Source organism: Durio zibethinus, chromosome 5 (assembly GCF_047325235.1).
Source record: "Durio zibethinus cultivar Kanyao isolate XHJ-2024 chromosome 5, ASM4732523v1, whole genome shotgun sequence".
In the NCBI taxonomy this organism is placed as follows: domain Eukaryota; kingdom Viridiplantae; phylum Streptophyta; class Magnoliopsida; order Malvales; family Malvaceae; genus Durio; species Durio zibethinus.
Genome location: NC_143166.1, coordinates 31,667,744 through 31,683,781, shown reverse-complemented (window position 1 = coordinate 31,683,781; position 16,038 = coordinate 31,667,744). Strand labels below are relative to the sequence as shown.

The window sequence follows — 16,038 nt, the reverse complement described above, 5'->3', positions numbered from 1 at the left end:
TGAAGGAGTACTATGAGAACCACTGTGATAGCCTGAGTAACTGTGTATTTGGCATTTTCTTCTTTTTAAAATTAAGCATCTGATCAAAGGCTGACATATCTAATTTCACAAGAAAATGATATCCAATGAGGTGAAATTCAAATATTTGGATTTCATACTTTACAGCTAAAATTTCTTTTAGTGTAGAGTGATAATGGAGTTTCAAATCTTTGAAATTTTCGCTCTTGTAATCACAGATTTGTCTGTTTTCATCTTTTTCTTCTAAAAGAATTGCTGACCAAAATTATGATGAAGATGAATTTAAGGAGTTTCAACAGCCTAACTAGCGGCCTAGCTAGGCTAGTGGTGAATACGACTGAAGCGGAGAAACCCTTTTCCCAGGCGTGGACTAGAGCCTTGGGGGCAACCTTGACTTGGTGCTTCACTACATTTATGTCCTGGACCCCATATCAGTTGATGGTCTGAAAAGATGATGTACCCTTCCCTATTTCTACCGGAGAGGTCCCCAGCTTGAATTGTCTGGCTCTCAGTGATTCAGCAGCATTAGTTTTGGAGATGACAAGAATGCTCAAGAGGAGGAGAATAAGAAAAGCAACAACATTCACCATACATAGTTGTTCTGCCATTTTGTCAAGTAGAAGATTATCAAGCATATAATTTGGCTGGTTTTTGTTTATGAATCATGTATGTAATTAATAAGCAGATCGAGAACGAAGAAATTAGGAGTTTAATTTATATTATTGGATTGAATACCGTTATAAATTGCTTAGTCTAAACATGTGAGTATTATTTTCAACTAAAAGAATTCAAAGTTGCCAGAAATTTTGGGCCACTTTTGGGTAAACCAAAAAGAAAAAAAAATCATGCATTTGAAAAGAGAAAATTAGAAATCAAATAAAGTTATGATTTAAATCAAAGAATTTAAGCTTAATTTGGATTGATGTTGAGGTTGTGATATTGAAAATAATAATAATTATTATTATAATTATAATTATAATTTTTTAATAAAAAACTTATATTAAATAAATTATATTAAAATTAATATTTAAATTTAACTTATAATATATTAACTCAAACACAATTTTAAACCTAGACCAAGGATATGAAATTTTCTTTATTGAAACGTTTTTTATAATATTTATTATAATAATAGGTTTGTCAAATGATTATTTATCAATTTTATCCAAATCAAATATCCTTCAATCATTGTTAGGGATCGTCATAGTTTTAATTTCACTTGTTAAGTCAAAAGGCCTCAATTCATCACATTAACAGAAATGAATCCAATCACACTAATGAAAGTAAAATCAAACAATTAATCAAACCTAAATTGAATATCTCTCAACCACTATTAGGGATCATCATAGCTTTGATACCACTTATTGGGTCAAAAAGCCTCAATCCATCATACCAACAGAAGCAAATCCAATCACACCAACGAAAGTAAAATTAAATAATTAATCAAACTCACAAAAAATAATAATTTAACGTAGTTCGGTCCAACTGACCTACGTGCACGGATGAGAAACAAGATCCATTAGTTATAGAAAATTACAAATATACATCAAAACATATCAACCACTTAACAATCAATATCCATAGACTCTTTCAATCTCTTTTAGTTCTATGGAGTATTTCAACCTAAGCAAACACATACTCATGTGCACCCTTTCAACATAATCAATCACGTACCTATATGCACTCATACATTATATCTATGTGGACCCTCTCGGTCTCTTTTAGTCTATTCACAAACAAACATACACACTCATAAGACGTAAAGCCCCAGTACTCTTATAAGATATCTATCCTACAAAACCTTACAACTCTTTTACATCATTTTCTCATTTTTAATCTTGTAGAGACTTCACCTATTTAAAATCATACAAACTTGCTTATTAAGAATCACTTTCCTCTTAAAATTCTTCTCCTGTAAGTCAAACTTATTAAGAATCATTTTTCTCTTAGAATTCTTCTCCTGCAAGTTAAACTTGCTTATTAAATTTTTTTTTCTTTTAGAATTCTTCTTTTGTAAGTTTTTTTGTCCATCAAGTAATATCTGGTCAATCCTAAAAAAAATCTCTTATAAGATTTAAGTCATTATTCCCAACAACTACCTCTTCTTAATTTTATAAACAAAATTAATATGATAATATATATCTTTTAGGATATATTTAAAAAATAATTTTCATTACTTTTAATAATTCTTTTTTCATTTTAAAAATAATTAAGTATTAATTTTATAAGTTTTTGAACTCTTAACATAAAAAACACTAAGTGAAAATATTTTTAAAAAAATTTCAAACCATTTTTCATAAGTAGATATTCAGTTTTAGGTGAAAAGGATCCATTTGTTGGGAGTATAATTTTTTTTAGAAACAATTTATTACCATAATTATTGAATTAAATAAATAAATATATAAATAACATATATATTTATATATTTATATCAAGATAAACAAGCAAAGCGCCAGAAGGACTATAAAACGAAAAAGAAAAAGAAAACCCAAAAGTCAAAACAGTTTCTTTGATTGACAAAGGAGAAACAACTGTTGTATTTTGCTTTTCCTTAATTTCAATTCTCAAAGAAAAAAATCAAAGAAAACAAAGAGAGATGAAATCAATGGCTTAAACTCATCAATCACATGAAATTCTTGTGCACTAAAAGTTTTGATTGTTTGGAAGCACATTCTTAGATAGGCCGCATTCTTTTGCAGTATTGTGACCATTGACTCCAAATTTAGTGCCAACATGTTGAATCGTTTATTTAATTATATTACATAAAATTCCAAGTTTTAACATTCTCAAGCCATTTTTGTTTGGATTTTCATGTATTGACAATATATACTTGTTAGAGATTTTTTTGGGTCTAGAAAGTAAATTAATTTTTTCTTTTATTAGAGATTATTAATAGATAATTAGGATAATTTTTTATTTTTAAATCGATTTGACATATTCATGTCAAATTGCATCATTATTCTATCTCACGGGCCTTTTAATTTCTACTTATAAATAGAGTCATGTATATATTATTTATTTAATCTAACTTTCTCATTTATATTTTTATTTTTCTCTCTTTCTGAACTTATTTAATAGATCTCTGATATGAGTATGGGAGCTTAAATGCAAAAACACTCGCTCTTTTTACTTTTAACCATTATCTTTTTTTTCTTATAATTTCAAGGTTTTAACTCTCAACTCAAAACTCAATACTAACAATATTATTTTTGCATTTGAAGAGAATAATATTTTTCGGCACTTGGACTCGTGAGGATTTTGGGGTAAAAATTTTAATCATTTTTAAATTTATAAGATTTTTTCTAGCTCTTGAATTTTTTTTTTTGAAAGAAACTAAAAAAACAATTTTTAAAAATTATAATGTCCAAAAGTTAGAATATATATATATATATATATATATATATATATATATATATATATATACACACACACACACACACTAGTACTTCTACTTTGAATATATATTTATATACTATTACTTCTACTTTGAACGACAAAGAATTTTTCCTTTTAATGAAAGAAAAGAAAAAATTAACTATGCCTTCAACTAGTGCATGTAATTACTATTGAAATAAAATTTCAGTGGACATTTGGTGTGCAATAACATCAAATGAAATATAACGTTTTCGCCATTGATTTTTTTTTTTTTTTTTGTGAAAAAAGAAAAAACTATTTCAGTATATACGCAGATTCCAGCAGTAGAAAATAAAACGATGTGGACCTGCCCCAAAAGGAATCAGGAAAATACATGCAATCAATAATGAAAGCTTGAAAATATGAAAAATTATTGTTTCTCGTTTCGCCAATCCCGCGTTGGTGATAATGACCATACGCTTGGAGTAACTGAGACTAATTTGTTGAAAAAAAAAAAAAACACATACATAAAATCACTGAGTCTGAGAATGGACCATAGAGTAGCAAAGGATCCATAAACATCAACTATTTGTAATTAATTGCTAAATATTTGTTTGCTTTGCATTGGTAACTCACAACTCACAAACATGTGACGTGCTCACAGCTCATTTAATACGTAAGCAAGACACTATCGATGTTGGTTGAAATTTGCAGCAAGAACATGCGATCAAGGAGCGTCGATTTTTTTTTTATATGCGTTTTGACGTTAAAATCAACTAAATATACAAAAATTTGAAAGCACAGAGAAAGCTGGGATTTGGTTTTTGTGGCCAATCTAATTGGCAACCAAAGGTTGAAGGTCTAATTCGAGATTTTCGGTAAAAATGAAATGTTTTAATTTGTGATTAATATTTTTAATGCATACTAGCGATGATGTAGTTTATTGATAAAATGTTATATTTTCAATTTTAATAATTAAAATTTAAATTTTGATAATCTAAAATATTAAAAACTTGTTACATGCATAAAGAAGAAAGGAAAAATACAAATGATATGTAGAAATAGGAATACCATAAATATATAAATGTAAATTAATCATTGAACTATATTATTTTTCACAATTTAATACATATAGAAAAAATCACGATTTAGTATCTTAACTTTGCTTTCATCAAATATTTTGCATCACTAATTATTAGTTTTATGTAAAATGATGATTTGATAGATATTAAACAATAAAAATGCACCATATATCATGATTTTATTCATTGATTTTTTATCATTTCAACATATTATTAATAGAGTTGATGTTTAAAATAAATGATATAATACAATGAAAGTTAGATATCAAATCACGAATTTTTTTTTATAAATATCAAATTGTAAAAAATGATATAATTTAAGAATTAAATTACATGTTAACCCATATGTATAAATATTTGATAAAAGTATGCTATAAATATTATTTATAGGGGAATTCTAAATTCTCCCCATTCAATGCTATACACCCAATAAATATTATTTATCGAGAAATTCTAAATGCACCCCATTTAATGTTATACACCCCATTTTTATATATACCCTAAATTCAAAACTCATTTTCTTATTTTTACTAAATATACTCCATCCTTCACTTTGATATTTTCTATTCTTACCTTTTCTCTTTTATTCTCTTTTTACTTTTTGATATTGAGTTTATCGAAAAATGAATATTCGATAAGCTTTGAATATCTGAAAAGTTTCAAAATGTTTTGAATATTCATTTTCAAGAAATCTTCAATTTTATTGAAAATGGATATTCGAGAAGATTTAAGGCTTCTCATATTTCTATATCCAAAAAGTTTGGAGTTTTTGGTTTTTTGGGCAAGATAAATCCGTCGATTGGCACCTTTAATATTTCAGCCACTAGGCACTATCTATTTAATAACATTTGCAACATTTTTATAATTTTAACAAATATGTATTCGAGAGGATTTGCTAAGTGTGAGTAAGCGCTTGTGCAAATTGATCATTGCACCATGTGCAATGAAATGAGACTGCCTCATCACGTATGTTGTAGTAGTTATTTGCACGAGTGTTCTTCACAATTAGCGATTTCTTTTCAAATGCAAATTTGTTAGAATTTAATAAATATTGTGAATATTACTTATCGAATAATGCATGGTCGAAAGATTAGAGATTTTTATTGTTAGATTTATATATCTTATATGTCGGGGTTAATGATATTTTCAATGGCCCTAATATTAGGATCTTGATTTTTTTATTTTCAAGAGTTTATAATTAAATATATTTTTAAAAAAAATTAATGTATTATCAGAACCAAATTTTTGAGACTTATATTGTTTTGTCCAAAATTCATTTTCGATTTTCGAAAAAACAATACAAATTTCAAAAAATAGATTTTCAAGATATGTGTTTTGTTCTCGGTGATCCATGTCCAAGAATTATGATACTTTCTCGAAAATAGATTTCCAAAAATATAGTATAACATTTGAAAATTTATTTTTAAGAAATACGTTATGATTTTTAAGTGTATAAGTTATTAAGAATATTTTTGTTATTTATTAAAAGTTAAAATTGATATTTGAAATGTAGGTATTTGTAAAAGAAAATTTTGAAGTTGTATATTTATTTTTTAGAATAAAATCAAATGATATTATCTTATTAATAAATAATTTTTTTTAAAAAAATTAAATTTTTGTATATTTATTTTAAAAATTAATATTTATTAATTAAAAAGATGATATTATTTGATTTATTAACAATATATAAAATTTATATATCGATAATATGTCTAATATAAATTTATTGTTAATTGTTAATTGGAGTATCTTATAATGTATTAAAATGTTAATGTCACCGAATATAAGTTTCAACTAAATTTCAATTGCATGTGAGTCTGATGGATTACACCAATGGCGACCCAACCATTCTCGACAGTAAATGGTCTTCGAATTCAAAGCTCAATTTCTTTATGTAAAGCAGTATTTGATTTCATGACGACTCTAAACCAAATTGTCAATTTTGACCATGCAACTTGAACTAGCCAACACTTAAAAAATTTCTCTGTTAGCGTTACTCCTGATACGTACTGCCATTTTTTTTGACTCAGCTCTAATCTTCTCTTTTGTTTAACTTGAATCTTACTCCTGTGCAGAGGCGGCTCCTTGTGGAAGCCTGTGGGTGACTTGGGCCCCACTTTTAACATGTCAGAGTTTTAGGCTGCATTGCTCTTCGTCAAAGTTCTAAAATTTTTAGTATGTGTATATATTGATCTTTCAAATTAAAATTATTATTTTTATAGTTTTATAATTTAATTTTACGTATTATCATCATTAAAGAGGGATTAAAATTATATTATTATTTATTTATTTATTTATTATATCAATTAATTAACAATGTATTAAAAAAAATTTTAAATCAAGAGATTTGTCACAACTTTTAAATTATAATTATGTGAATTTAACAAAAATTAAATTAATTTTTTAGTTTTCTCGAGAAGACTCTAATTTCCAACAAAGTAATAATTATGTGTTTTGTATTTTTTTAGCTTACTTCAATTCTTGTTTTCATATGATTTTAATTTCTTTTTTGTAATTTCACTTTAGATCTCTATCTAATAATATCCTAAAATCATTTTTTTTTTGTAAAAAAAATCGGATTCTAACATTTTGAAAAATAGAAAAAAAAAGGCAGAATTTCTAATCTTAAAATTTTAACATCATTTTAAAAAATATATATTTATTTTTCTTGTTTTTGATAAAAAAAATTATTTAATGATTGATTTATTTATACTCTTTTATTTTAATTTTAAATTAAAAAAATAAAAAATTTATAGGTCATTGAAAGACTATATACTTAATAATTTTACCATTAATTTAAAAGTATTATTTTAAATTTTTTAATGCTATCTTAGTTATATTTTTATTGTACAATTTTATGTTCTTGGTTTTATTAGTATATTTTGTTTAGTTTGATTAGTATTGACAACAAGTCGGGTCGGGACAGGTTTTTGCTCTTCCCGAACTTGACTTGATTTTATAAACATAAAACCCGTACTTGTACCCGATTCGAATTTTTTTAAAAATTTTTATACCTAAATCCGACATTATATAAATTGTACCCGACTCGACCCGAAATTAATAAAATATTTTTTTAAATATAAAAAATTATTTTTTAAATATAAATATATACATATATATATAAATAAAAAATTAAAAAATAATTAAAAAATAAAATTTTTATATAATATCGTGTCGGATCTGATTTGTCTAAAACTCGATCCCGATTTTTCTCAAAACTCGATTTAAAAAAAAAAAAGACCTTATAAGATCGGGTCGAGTCGGAACCCGTCGATTTCGAGTTGGGTTGCCAACCCTGAGTTTGATGTATAAGATGATAATTCTCTTATATTATATTTAGTTTATATTAAAAAAAAAGATAAGATATGTAAATAGCATTAATTATCCTCTTAGTATAAAATGATTCAATCTTTTCAAAATGAAAAGGATAATGTTTAATTTATAGGATTGAACTTATATATTTTATTATATTTTTAAAAATTATATTAATAATTTAACAGGTATAAATTTTAAAAAATAATTTTAACCAATTAATAAATTATTTTATTTTAATTATTGCATACATCAAATATAAAATAATATTATATTATTTAATATAATATTATTAATAACAACATTTTATTCTATTATATTATAATTTTACATATCAATGACACCCTTTATGTGCCTCCCCAAGTATAAATGTTAAGATCTAAGACTCTTCCTCTATACATTCTTCTCTTTTTCATTTTGTTTAGATAAATATTAATAAAAAAAAAAAGAAAAAGGAAAGGAAAATAAAGGTTTTTAAAAGAAAAAAAATGATACATGTAACCCTTATTTGGATAATTAAAATTTGTAAGAGAAAAGAAATGAAAGAAATTTTAGCAACTATTTTTTGGATAAAGAGTAAAAAAGAAAGTAAATGATTCATTATAATAATTTTTTCTAATTATAACATTTCATTACTTGCGATTTTAGAGTACTCTCAAATCATAATATATTTATTATTTTGTCTGACCTCACAATTGTTATTATATCAATGATCTCATTTCTTTGTTTATCCATCTATACAGTAAAATATTAATAATTATTATTATTATCGTAAAAATAAATACACTAACACTTGTATGAAAGAAAATAATATTAGAACAAAATTGGATTAGAGCATTTTGAGACATGAGACATTTAACAATAAATCATATATGATACTAATAATAATACTAATATTTATTAATTACTCACATATATTAATTATTATAATAAAAAAATTTAGAACTAATATGACATTTGATAAACACAAAAAATATGTTTATTCATATTTAAAAATTCATCAAAATCAAATCATCAAAAAATTATAAAAAAATTTTATATTAAAAAAGATATATGAAACTTAACTTAAAAAAGAGATGACTTTAAAAAAAATTACAGAATGATTGTGATCTACTTAAATTTTTAATATTAATAAAAAGATAAATATAATAATTTTTTTATAATTTTTTTTTCAACTTTCCTTATCCTAATTTTTTCTTTAAATTGAGATATTAAAAAAATTCAATTAAAAAATATTAAAAATTATTTGATTTTCACCTTTTTTTTTTTTCTCTTTATTTAAATTAAAAATTTATTCATACAAAACAAAAGAGAGTTTTGTTTCTTTTACTTTCCTTCCCCTCTCCTCCATCCAAACACATTGTTAAGCAAAACCAACTAGAGATAGAATGAGATCTGAGCCCCCTGTTCATGTATTTCTTGTTTCTTTTCCAGGCCAAGGCCATGTAAATCCTCTTCTTAGACTTGGCAAGCGCCTTGCCTCAAAGGGTTTGCTGGTAACATTATCTACAACAAAAAGCTTTGGAAAACAGATGGCAAAGGCCAACAACATAACGGACGAGCCAACCCCAGTCGGTGATGGCTTTATCCAGTTTGAATTCTTCCAGGATGGCTGGGACGATGATGATCCAAGACGCGTAGACTCTGACCAGTACTTGCCTCATCTGGAGCTTGTAGCCAAAGAAGAGATACCTGGCATGATCAAGAAATACGCAGACCAAAACCGTCCCGTTTCTTGCTTCATCAACAATCCCTTTATTCCCTGGGCATCCGGCGTTGCTGAAAGTCTTGGCATCCCTTCTGCAATGCTTTGGGTGCAATCTTGTGCATGTTTTGCCTCATATTATCATCACTATCATGGGTTAGTGCCGTTTCCTGGTGAAAGTGATCCTGAAATTAACGTTCAGCTGCCCACTATGCCGCTTCTCAAGTACGATGAAGTTCCTAGCTTCTTGCATCCTTCAACTCCTTACTCTATCCTCAGGAAGGTCATTCTTGGTCAGTTTAAGAACCTTGATAAGGCTTTTTGAGTATTGATGGAGACTTTCCAGGAGCTCGAGCCTGAAATCGTTGAATACATGTCCAAGTTTTGCCCTATAAAGACTGTTGGTCCATTGTTCAATAACCCTAAAGCACCAAACAGCACAGTTCGTTGTGACATCATAAAAGCCGACGACTGCATCGAGTGGCTCAACTCGAAACCAGCGTCATCAGTGATATACATCTCGTTTGGTTCTGTTGTTTACTTGAAACAGGAACAAGTGGATGAAATAGCTCACGCGCTGTTAAACACTGGTATCTCATTCTTGTGGGTCATGAAACCGCCGCCTAAAGAGCTTGGCTCTCCAATCCACACTTTGCCTGAAGGCTTCTTAGAGAAAGTAGGTGATAAGGGCAAGATTGTGCAATGGAGCCCACAAGAGAAAGTGCTGGCTCACTCTTCAGTTTCCTGCTTCGTGTCACATTGCGGTTGGAACTCCACGATGGAGGCACTCTCGGCTGGAATGCCTATTATTGCGTTCCCTCAATGGGGTGATCAGGTGACTAATGCTGTTTACTTGGTTGATGTGTTCAAGATTGGTATGAGAATGTGCCGTGGAGAGGCAGAAAACAGGATAATTCCGAGGGAGGAGGTGGAGAAATGCTTGCTGGAAGCAACGGTGGGGCCAAAGGCAGCGGAGATGAAGAAGAACGCCTTGAAGTGGAAGGCAGCAGCGGAGGCAGCTGTGGCGGATGGTGGTTCCTCTGATAGGAACATACAAGCCTTCATTGATGAGGTGAAAACCAGAAGCAAGACATTTGATCACACCAACACTGATTCAGCCGCTAAGAATTTTGAGGACAAGCCTCCTTCACCTTCAACAGAATTAGCTTCGCCAGTCAATGGGTAGCTAGGATTAGAGGTGTATCATGCGGTGAACAGGTGTCATGGAAGGTTTGGTGACTCTAAATCAGACTAATATGTATTCTGAATTAATACTAATAAAGTTAATTTTTAATTTGGTCCTTTTGTCTTTTGTTTAATTTTTTATTCTTTTAATTTAATAAATTTATGAAATTTAACTTAAAAGTACTCATATGTAACATATAATTAAAAGAATCACTAAGAATTTTTCGATTGATATCTGTCTTATTAAATAAAAAAATTATTTTAATTTTTAGTCAATTTAATTTTATATATTAAAAATATTTTATTAAATATTAATTAGTAATACCTATCCAATTTAATTGGTGAGATTAATAATTGATTTTATAATTTTTATTATATTATTTATGGGCTAAGCCAATAATGGATCGTATTAATTTTGTTAGGTTTTGTCGGGGTTGAAAACATGGCAAATCTAACTATTTTAAGGTTAAACCTGACTTTGTTCATGTTGAATTCGCTGTCTTAGAAAGGTTTTACAACTTCATGTGACGTCTGGCCAGTGGGTCACTACCGGCCTCTCTCCATTCTTTTTTACTAAGTTTGAAGAAAAGAATGAAAGATACATGTCGTCATCAGAATTATTATTATGAGTATATAAAAAAAGTTACATGTCGTCATCACATTAACATTAGTATTTTTTTTTAAATATAAAAATAAATTTTTTATAAATATGATAATTTATGGATTAATTTTTATCTTTTATATTAAAAATATAAATAATATTAAAATTATTCTGTCTTAATTTATGTGTGAACATATTTTATATGAAATTTATGTATTATTTTTATTAAAATTTTAAATTATAAAATATATTGTTTTGATATATTTTTATCTCAGTGTTATCTTGTTTTAAATTATATGATATATATTTTTACGCAGAAAACAGTAGAAAAATTTAAACGATCATGCTTGCGCACACAAAGCTGGCAGACACTTGCCCGTGGCCCTAAACATGTCCAAGTTCATTTAACATGCGAAAGAGACAACTATAAAAGCCCTTTCTTTTCTTTTTTATATATATATTTTTCCCAGAATAGGAGAAATTTTTTTGGCCATAACAGGGGCTGCAATGGTGTGGTGTTTGTCTTCCACAGACTTCTTAATCATGGAGTCAATAAGCTGAAGAGAAAAGGAAAAAAAAGAAAAAACCCCTTTCCATTTACTTCTACAGTTCCCCCAATGGTAATCGGCAAGGGAATCCGCTGCAACGGTACGCCAACGTCTGTTCCATTTTAGGACCTGTTGGATGACAAAGCCCCACGTGGGTCCCATTTCACTGAACCGCCATTGGTTCCCAAAAAAAATCTTCGCCGCCGCCGTTGTCGCTTTTTGTATTTTTTCTACAGTCCAAGTTTGAGTAAGTCGGGCCTCTTTTTCTTGTTCGTCAGTTCTTAAAACCGCTCCAAAGCACCTTCAGAACTGCTCCACCCCCAAAGAATAATTATAATAATAATAATAATAGTAACAAAGAATAATAATAATAATAATATTATTATTATTATTAAAAGGAAATGGCATTGTCTGAGTTCAGGCCACTGGACGAGAAGTCACTCATCGAATACATAAAAGCGACGACGTCTTTGTCATCGAAGATCGGGGACAGGTACGACGATTTAGAGATTAAGGAAGTTGGAGATGGCAATCTTAATTTCGTCTACGTTGTCGTCGGCGCTTCTGGTTCTTTTGTCATCAAGCAGGTTTCACTCGTTTTCCATTTTTTCTTTTCTTCTTTTTTTTTTTTACCTTTAAATAATTGAAATATGAAATGGGTTTTTCCAATTTTGCTTAAGTTTTTGGGAAACTATTCTGTTTTGTTGGAATACAGGCACTTCCATACATACGGTGTATTGGGGAAGCTTGGCCGATGACAAAGGAGCGAGCATATTTTGAAGCAGTAGCATTAAAAGAACATGTTCCTGAACTTTATCACTTTGACCGTACCATGTCTTTGATTGGAATGCGATATTTAGAGCCTCCCCATATAATCCTGAGAAAAGGGTTGATTGCTGGAATTGAATATCCATTCTTGGCTGAGCATATGTCAGAATACATGGCCAAGACTCTTTTCTTCACATCTCTTCTATATCGGTCAACCACAGAGCACAAACGTGCAGGTAACAGATTCATATGCATTTTCTTTTACAGTCTTTAATATTTTTTTGGTTTGTTTTTGGTGTAGTGCGAATTCAGTTACTGCAAGTACATTTGGGGGTTGGAAGCCAGGCCTGTATAAAGTTATGTCCCCCCCCCCCCCTCCCAAATAATACATGAAACTATCTTTCGTGTCCTGTTTAAGTTGGGGATTCAGTTGGAAGTGTTTCATTGTCTCCAATCCTGTATTTTTAATTGTACTAGAGCAGTGTCAAGTTTGCTGGTGGTGCTATAGTAATACCTTTTATCAGACAAATGATTAATCCGTAATGTCTATATATGAAGGATCATAAAGGAAAAAAGACATTTTTATTCATTGAGGAAATGGCAGGTGTATGTTTAAGTGTGCTATTTGATTCCTAATTATATCTATGTAGCTTTTGCCTTGAGTAGCCCTTTGACTCTTTAGATCTTTCCTAACACAAATTTGATCGCTCCTTTGTGCAATCTTAGCAGTAATAAGATATGTTTGTTGCTTTTAATAAAAACCTGTACACTTTTTTTCCCTCGAAGTAGTCATCCCAAATGTCATGGCATTAAGTAGGTATGAAGAATTGGGCTGTCTGCCAAACATGAAATAAAAAAGCATAATTATCGGCTTTGTCATTTTAGCTCTAGTAAGACTATTTGGAGCAAGTATTTATATATTTTTAGCTTAAAGAAGATTTTATTGTCTAGTAGTGATGGTTTTTAAAGGTTTGGAGATATGCTGCTAATTTACGTGCAGTCAATGCTTTGTGCAGTGGCTGAATTTTGTGGGAATGAGGAACTATGTCGGCACACTGGGAAGGTTGTTTTCTCTGACCCATATAAAGTATCTGAATATAACTGTTGGACTTCTCCTTATCTCGATCATGATGCTGAGGCTGTCCGGGAGGATAATAAATTGAAGCTTGAAGTGGCTGAATTGAAATCTAAGTATGGTTGCTTTTACTTTTAGTGCTATTTTGTATATACTGCAATTCGTGCTTTATTTATCAAGTTATTAGACTTGCGTTTATGTAGGTTCTGTGAAAGAGCCCAGGCCCTTATACATGGAGATCTCCATACTGGTTCTGTCATGGTTACCCATGATTCAACTCAGGTCATTGATCCAGAGTTTGCATTTTATGGACCAATGGGATTTGATATTGGTGCTTTTATTGGAAACTTGATTCTGGCTTTCTTTGCACAAAATGGACATGCTGATCAAGGGAATGACAGAAAAGTATGCCTTTGGTTGTTTCTCTTATTGTTTTATGAAGTTTTCCACTATATTTGACTTTACAGTTGGTCATCTTTAGTTTTGATTCCATCTTGATATATATTGTTTCAATATTTGCTTCAAGCACTTAGGATCTTGTGCTTTGAATTTTTTGCTCGGTTAAGACCTTGTTTCTTGTTTGCCCACTTAAGTCAAGTTATTCAATGAAGAATCTTTATCATGTCTCTTTGGATTTTATTATTAAATATATTCTCTATGGTATCTCCAGTTGTAACTTAAGATAAAATAGTGTTTGTTTCATCATCTCTAGGAAAATGTGTCTAGGCAAATTGTTAGCAGTGTCACAGTAATGTTTTACATTAAATATAATGGTGCTGAGCTTCAGAAATTAGATGTGGGCCAAAGTGAAGAAGTTGAATAAAATGAAATGTTAGAGATGACATTTATGTCTAAAAAGCATTATTTATCCTCTGTTAGTTACTATCATGATTTCCGAATGATTTGATTGCCGATATGTAGGAAGAGGAATATAGATACAAAGGCACCCAGATCTTCATACATGTGCGTGCTTGCACTTTCATTGTGGTTGGGGATAATAATTTGTAACTTGAAGTCTTACTTAGCATTAGCTTTCCTCAAACTACTTTTGAGTAACTTTCCTATAATATGTATTTGTAGGTGTAAATACATATGCATTTATCATATGTATAGCTTTACAGGCTGCAAAGCGTCAGTTATTCACTTTTTTGAAAACTTTCAATTGCATTTGCTTTAAAACAATTTCAAGTATTATATAGGAATGGATGAATTTCATATTGCCATGCAGATTTACAAAGAGTGGATATTGAAGACAATTGAGGATACTTGGAATCTTTTCCACCAAAAATTCTCTGCTCTTTGGGATGAACACAAGGATGGCTCTGGGGAGGCTTATCTTCCAGCAATTTATAACAACCCTGAGCTTCAGAAGCTTATAGTAGAAAAATATATGAAGGAATTGTTCCATGACACGCTTGGTTTCGGTGCTGCTAAAATGATAAGGTGAGATAAAGGTTTTCTACCAGGTCATCTGCATTTTCCTCTATCCTGGCCTTGTAACCTTATTTGTTTTCTACCGTACTTTTTTGACTCTTAATCAGATAGAGGAGTCTTCCTCTATAGGTTGAATACCACTTAAAAAAGCAGCTATTCTTACTGCTTTCGCATGCAGGATCCTACTTGATTAATAAATTATGAACATTGTGCAAATGCTAATTCTTAAATTTATTGATTAAACTCTGACAATTTTGTAATTGTGGTGCTTTTTCTTTAAATTTGCAGGAGAATTGTTGGTGTTGCTCATGTTGAGGATTTTGAATCAATTAGAGAAGCTAGCATAAGAGCAGATTGTGAGCGACGGGCACTTGAATTAGCCAAGACTCTTCTCAAGAAGAGGCGAGAATTCCTGTCAATTGCAGAAGTTATTTCAGCCGTAAGGCATGTCCAATCATGATGGAAATTACGTGAAAATTGATGTTTTGCTTCCGTTATTGGTTCCCTCACAAAGCATCTTCAGATTTTTTTTTTCCTGGGCCAAGCCGCTCTGGCTGGAGTTATTCAGAAAGTATTGTCTGTATCTATAAACCTTTTATGCTAAATAGAGTGAAGTTTTTTCAGGATCCAGACATTACTTACTGTTTGTAGTTTAATATAGTTTTCATGGTCCTCTAGAGGCCTGCTGGCCTGGAATTGTGAGTTTATGACAAAAGTTTCCTGTCTCTGTTACAGTAGAGCTCGACCGGGGTTGTTGCAAAGCACGATAACAATTTGAGTGTCTAGGTTATTCTGAATGTGACCCTTAGGCAATTATATACTCTGGATCTCTGCGAACTTACTGAAATATATTTTGACAGGTTTTCTTGTTCTCACCTGTTCCCTGGCACTGCTTGTGAAAAAGTGAAACTTGTATCTGTTTGAGTTCATAGTTTGCTGAGCAAGATATTTGGTTT

The 16,038-nt window shown here is 29.8% G+C and overlaps 1 protein-coding gene and 2 pseudogenes across 2 annotated transcripts; all 3 read left to right on the top strand.

Annotated features, from left to right (window-relative positions):
• The first annotated feature begins 9,030 nt into the window (after positions 1-9,030).
• Positions 9,031-10,759, top strand: LOC111282287 (gallate 1-beta-glucosyltransferase 84A24 pseudogene; annotated as a pseudogene).
• On the top strand, positions 9,155-9,796 carry LOC149518912 (gallate 1-beta-glucosyltransferase 84A24 pseudogene; annotated as a pseudogene).
• Positions 10,760-11,689: 930 nt separating the features above from the next.
• On the top strand, positions 11,690-15,957 carry LOC111282288 (methylthioribose kinase-like). 2 transcript variants are annotated; one of them, XM_089761127.1, is made up of 7 exons: positions 11,690-12,052; positions 12,227-12,392; positions 12,521-12,809; positions 13,590-13,764; positions 13,852-14,053; positions 14,877-15,091; positions 15,371-15,957. In XM_089761127.1, the coding sequence occupies exons 3-7, from the start codon at positions 12,560-12,562 to the stop codon at positions 15,540-15,542; spliced, it is 1,014 nt and encodes a 337-aa protein (XP_089617253.1). In that variant the 5' UTR covers positions 11,690-12,052; positions 12,227-12,392; positions 12,521-12,559; the 3' UTR covers positions 15,543-15,957. The 2 variants fall into 2 exon arrangements, with proteins under 2 accessions (XP_089617253.1, XP_022726041.2); XM_022870306.2 differs by lacking the exon at positions 11,690-12,052 and having other exon boundaries at positions 12,087-12,392.
• The last annotated feature ends 81 nt before the right edge of the window (positions 15,958-16,038 follow it).

Excerpts from the sequence above, each read along its gene's own strand:
- LOC111282288 (XM_022870306.2), top strand. The coding sequence starts at position 12,207 with ATGGCATTGTCTGAGTTCAGGCCACTGGACGAGAAGTCACTCATCGAA. Across the intron at positions 12,810-13,589 it reads CACAGAGCACAAACGTGCAG|TGGCTGAATTTTGTGGGAAT; the intron begins GTAACAGATTCA and ends TGCTTTGTGCAG. Across the intron at positions 15,092-15,370 it reads GGTGCTGCTAAAATGATAAG|GAGAATTGTTGGTGTTGCTC; the intron begins GTGAGATAAAGG and ends TTAAATTTGCAG.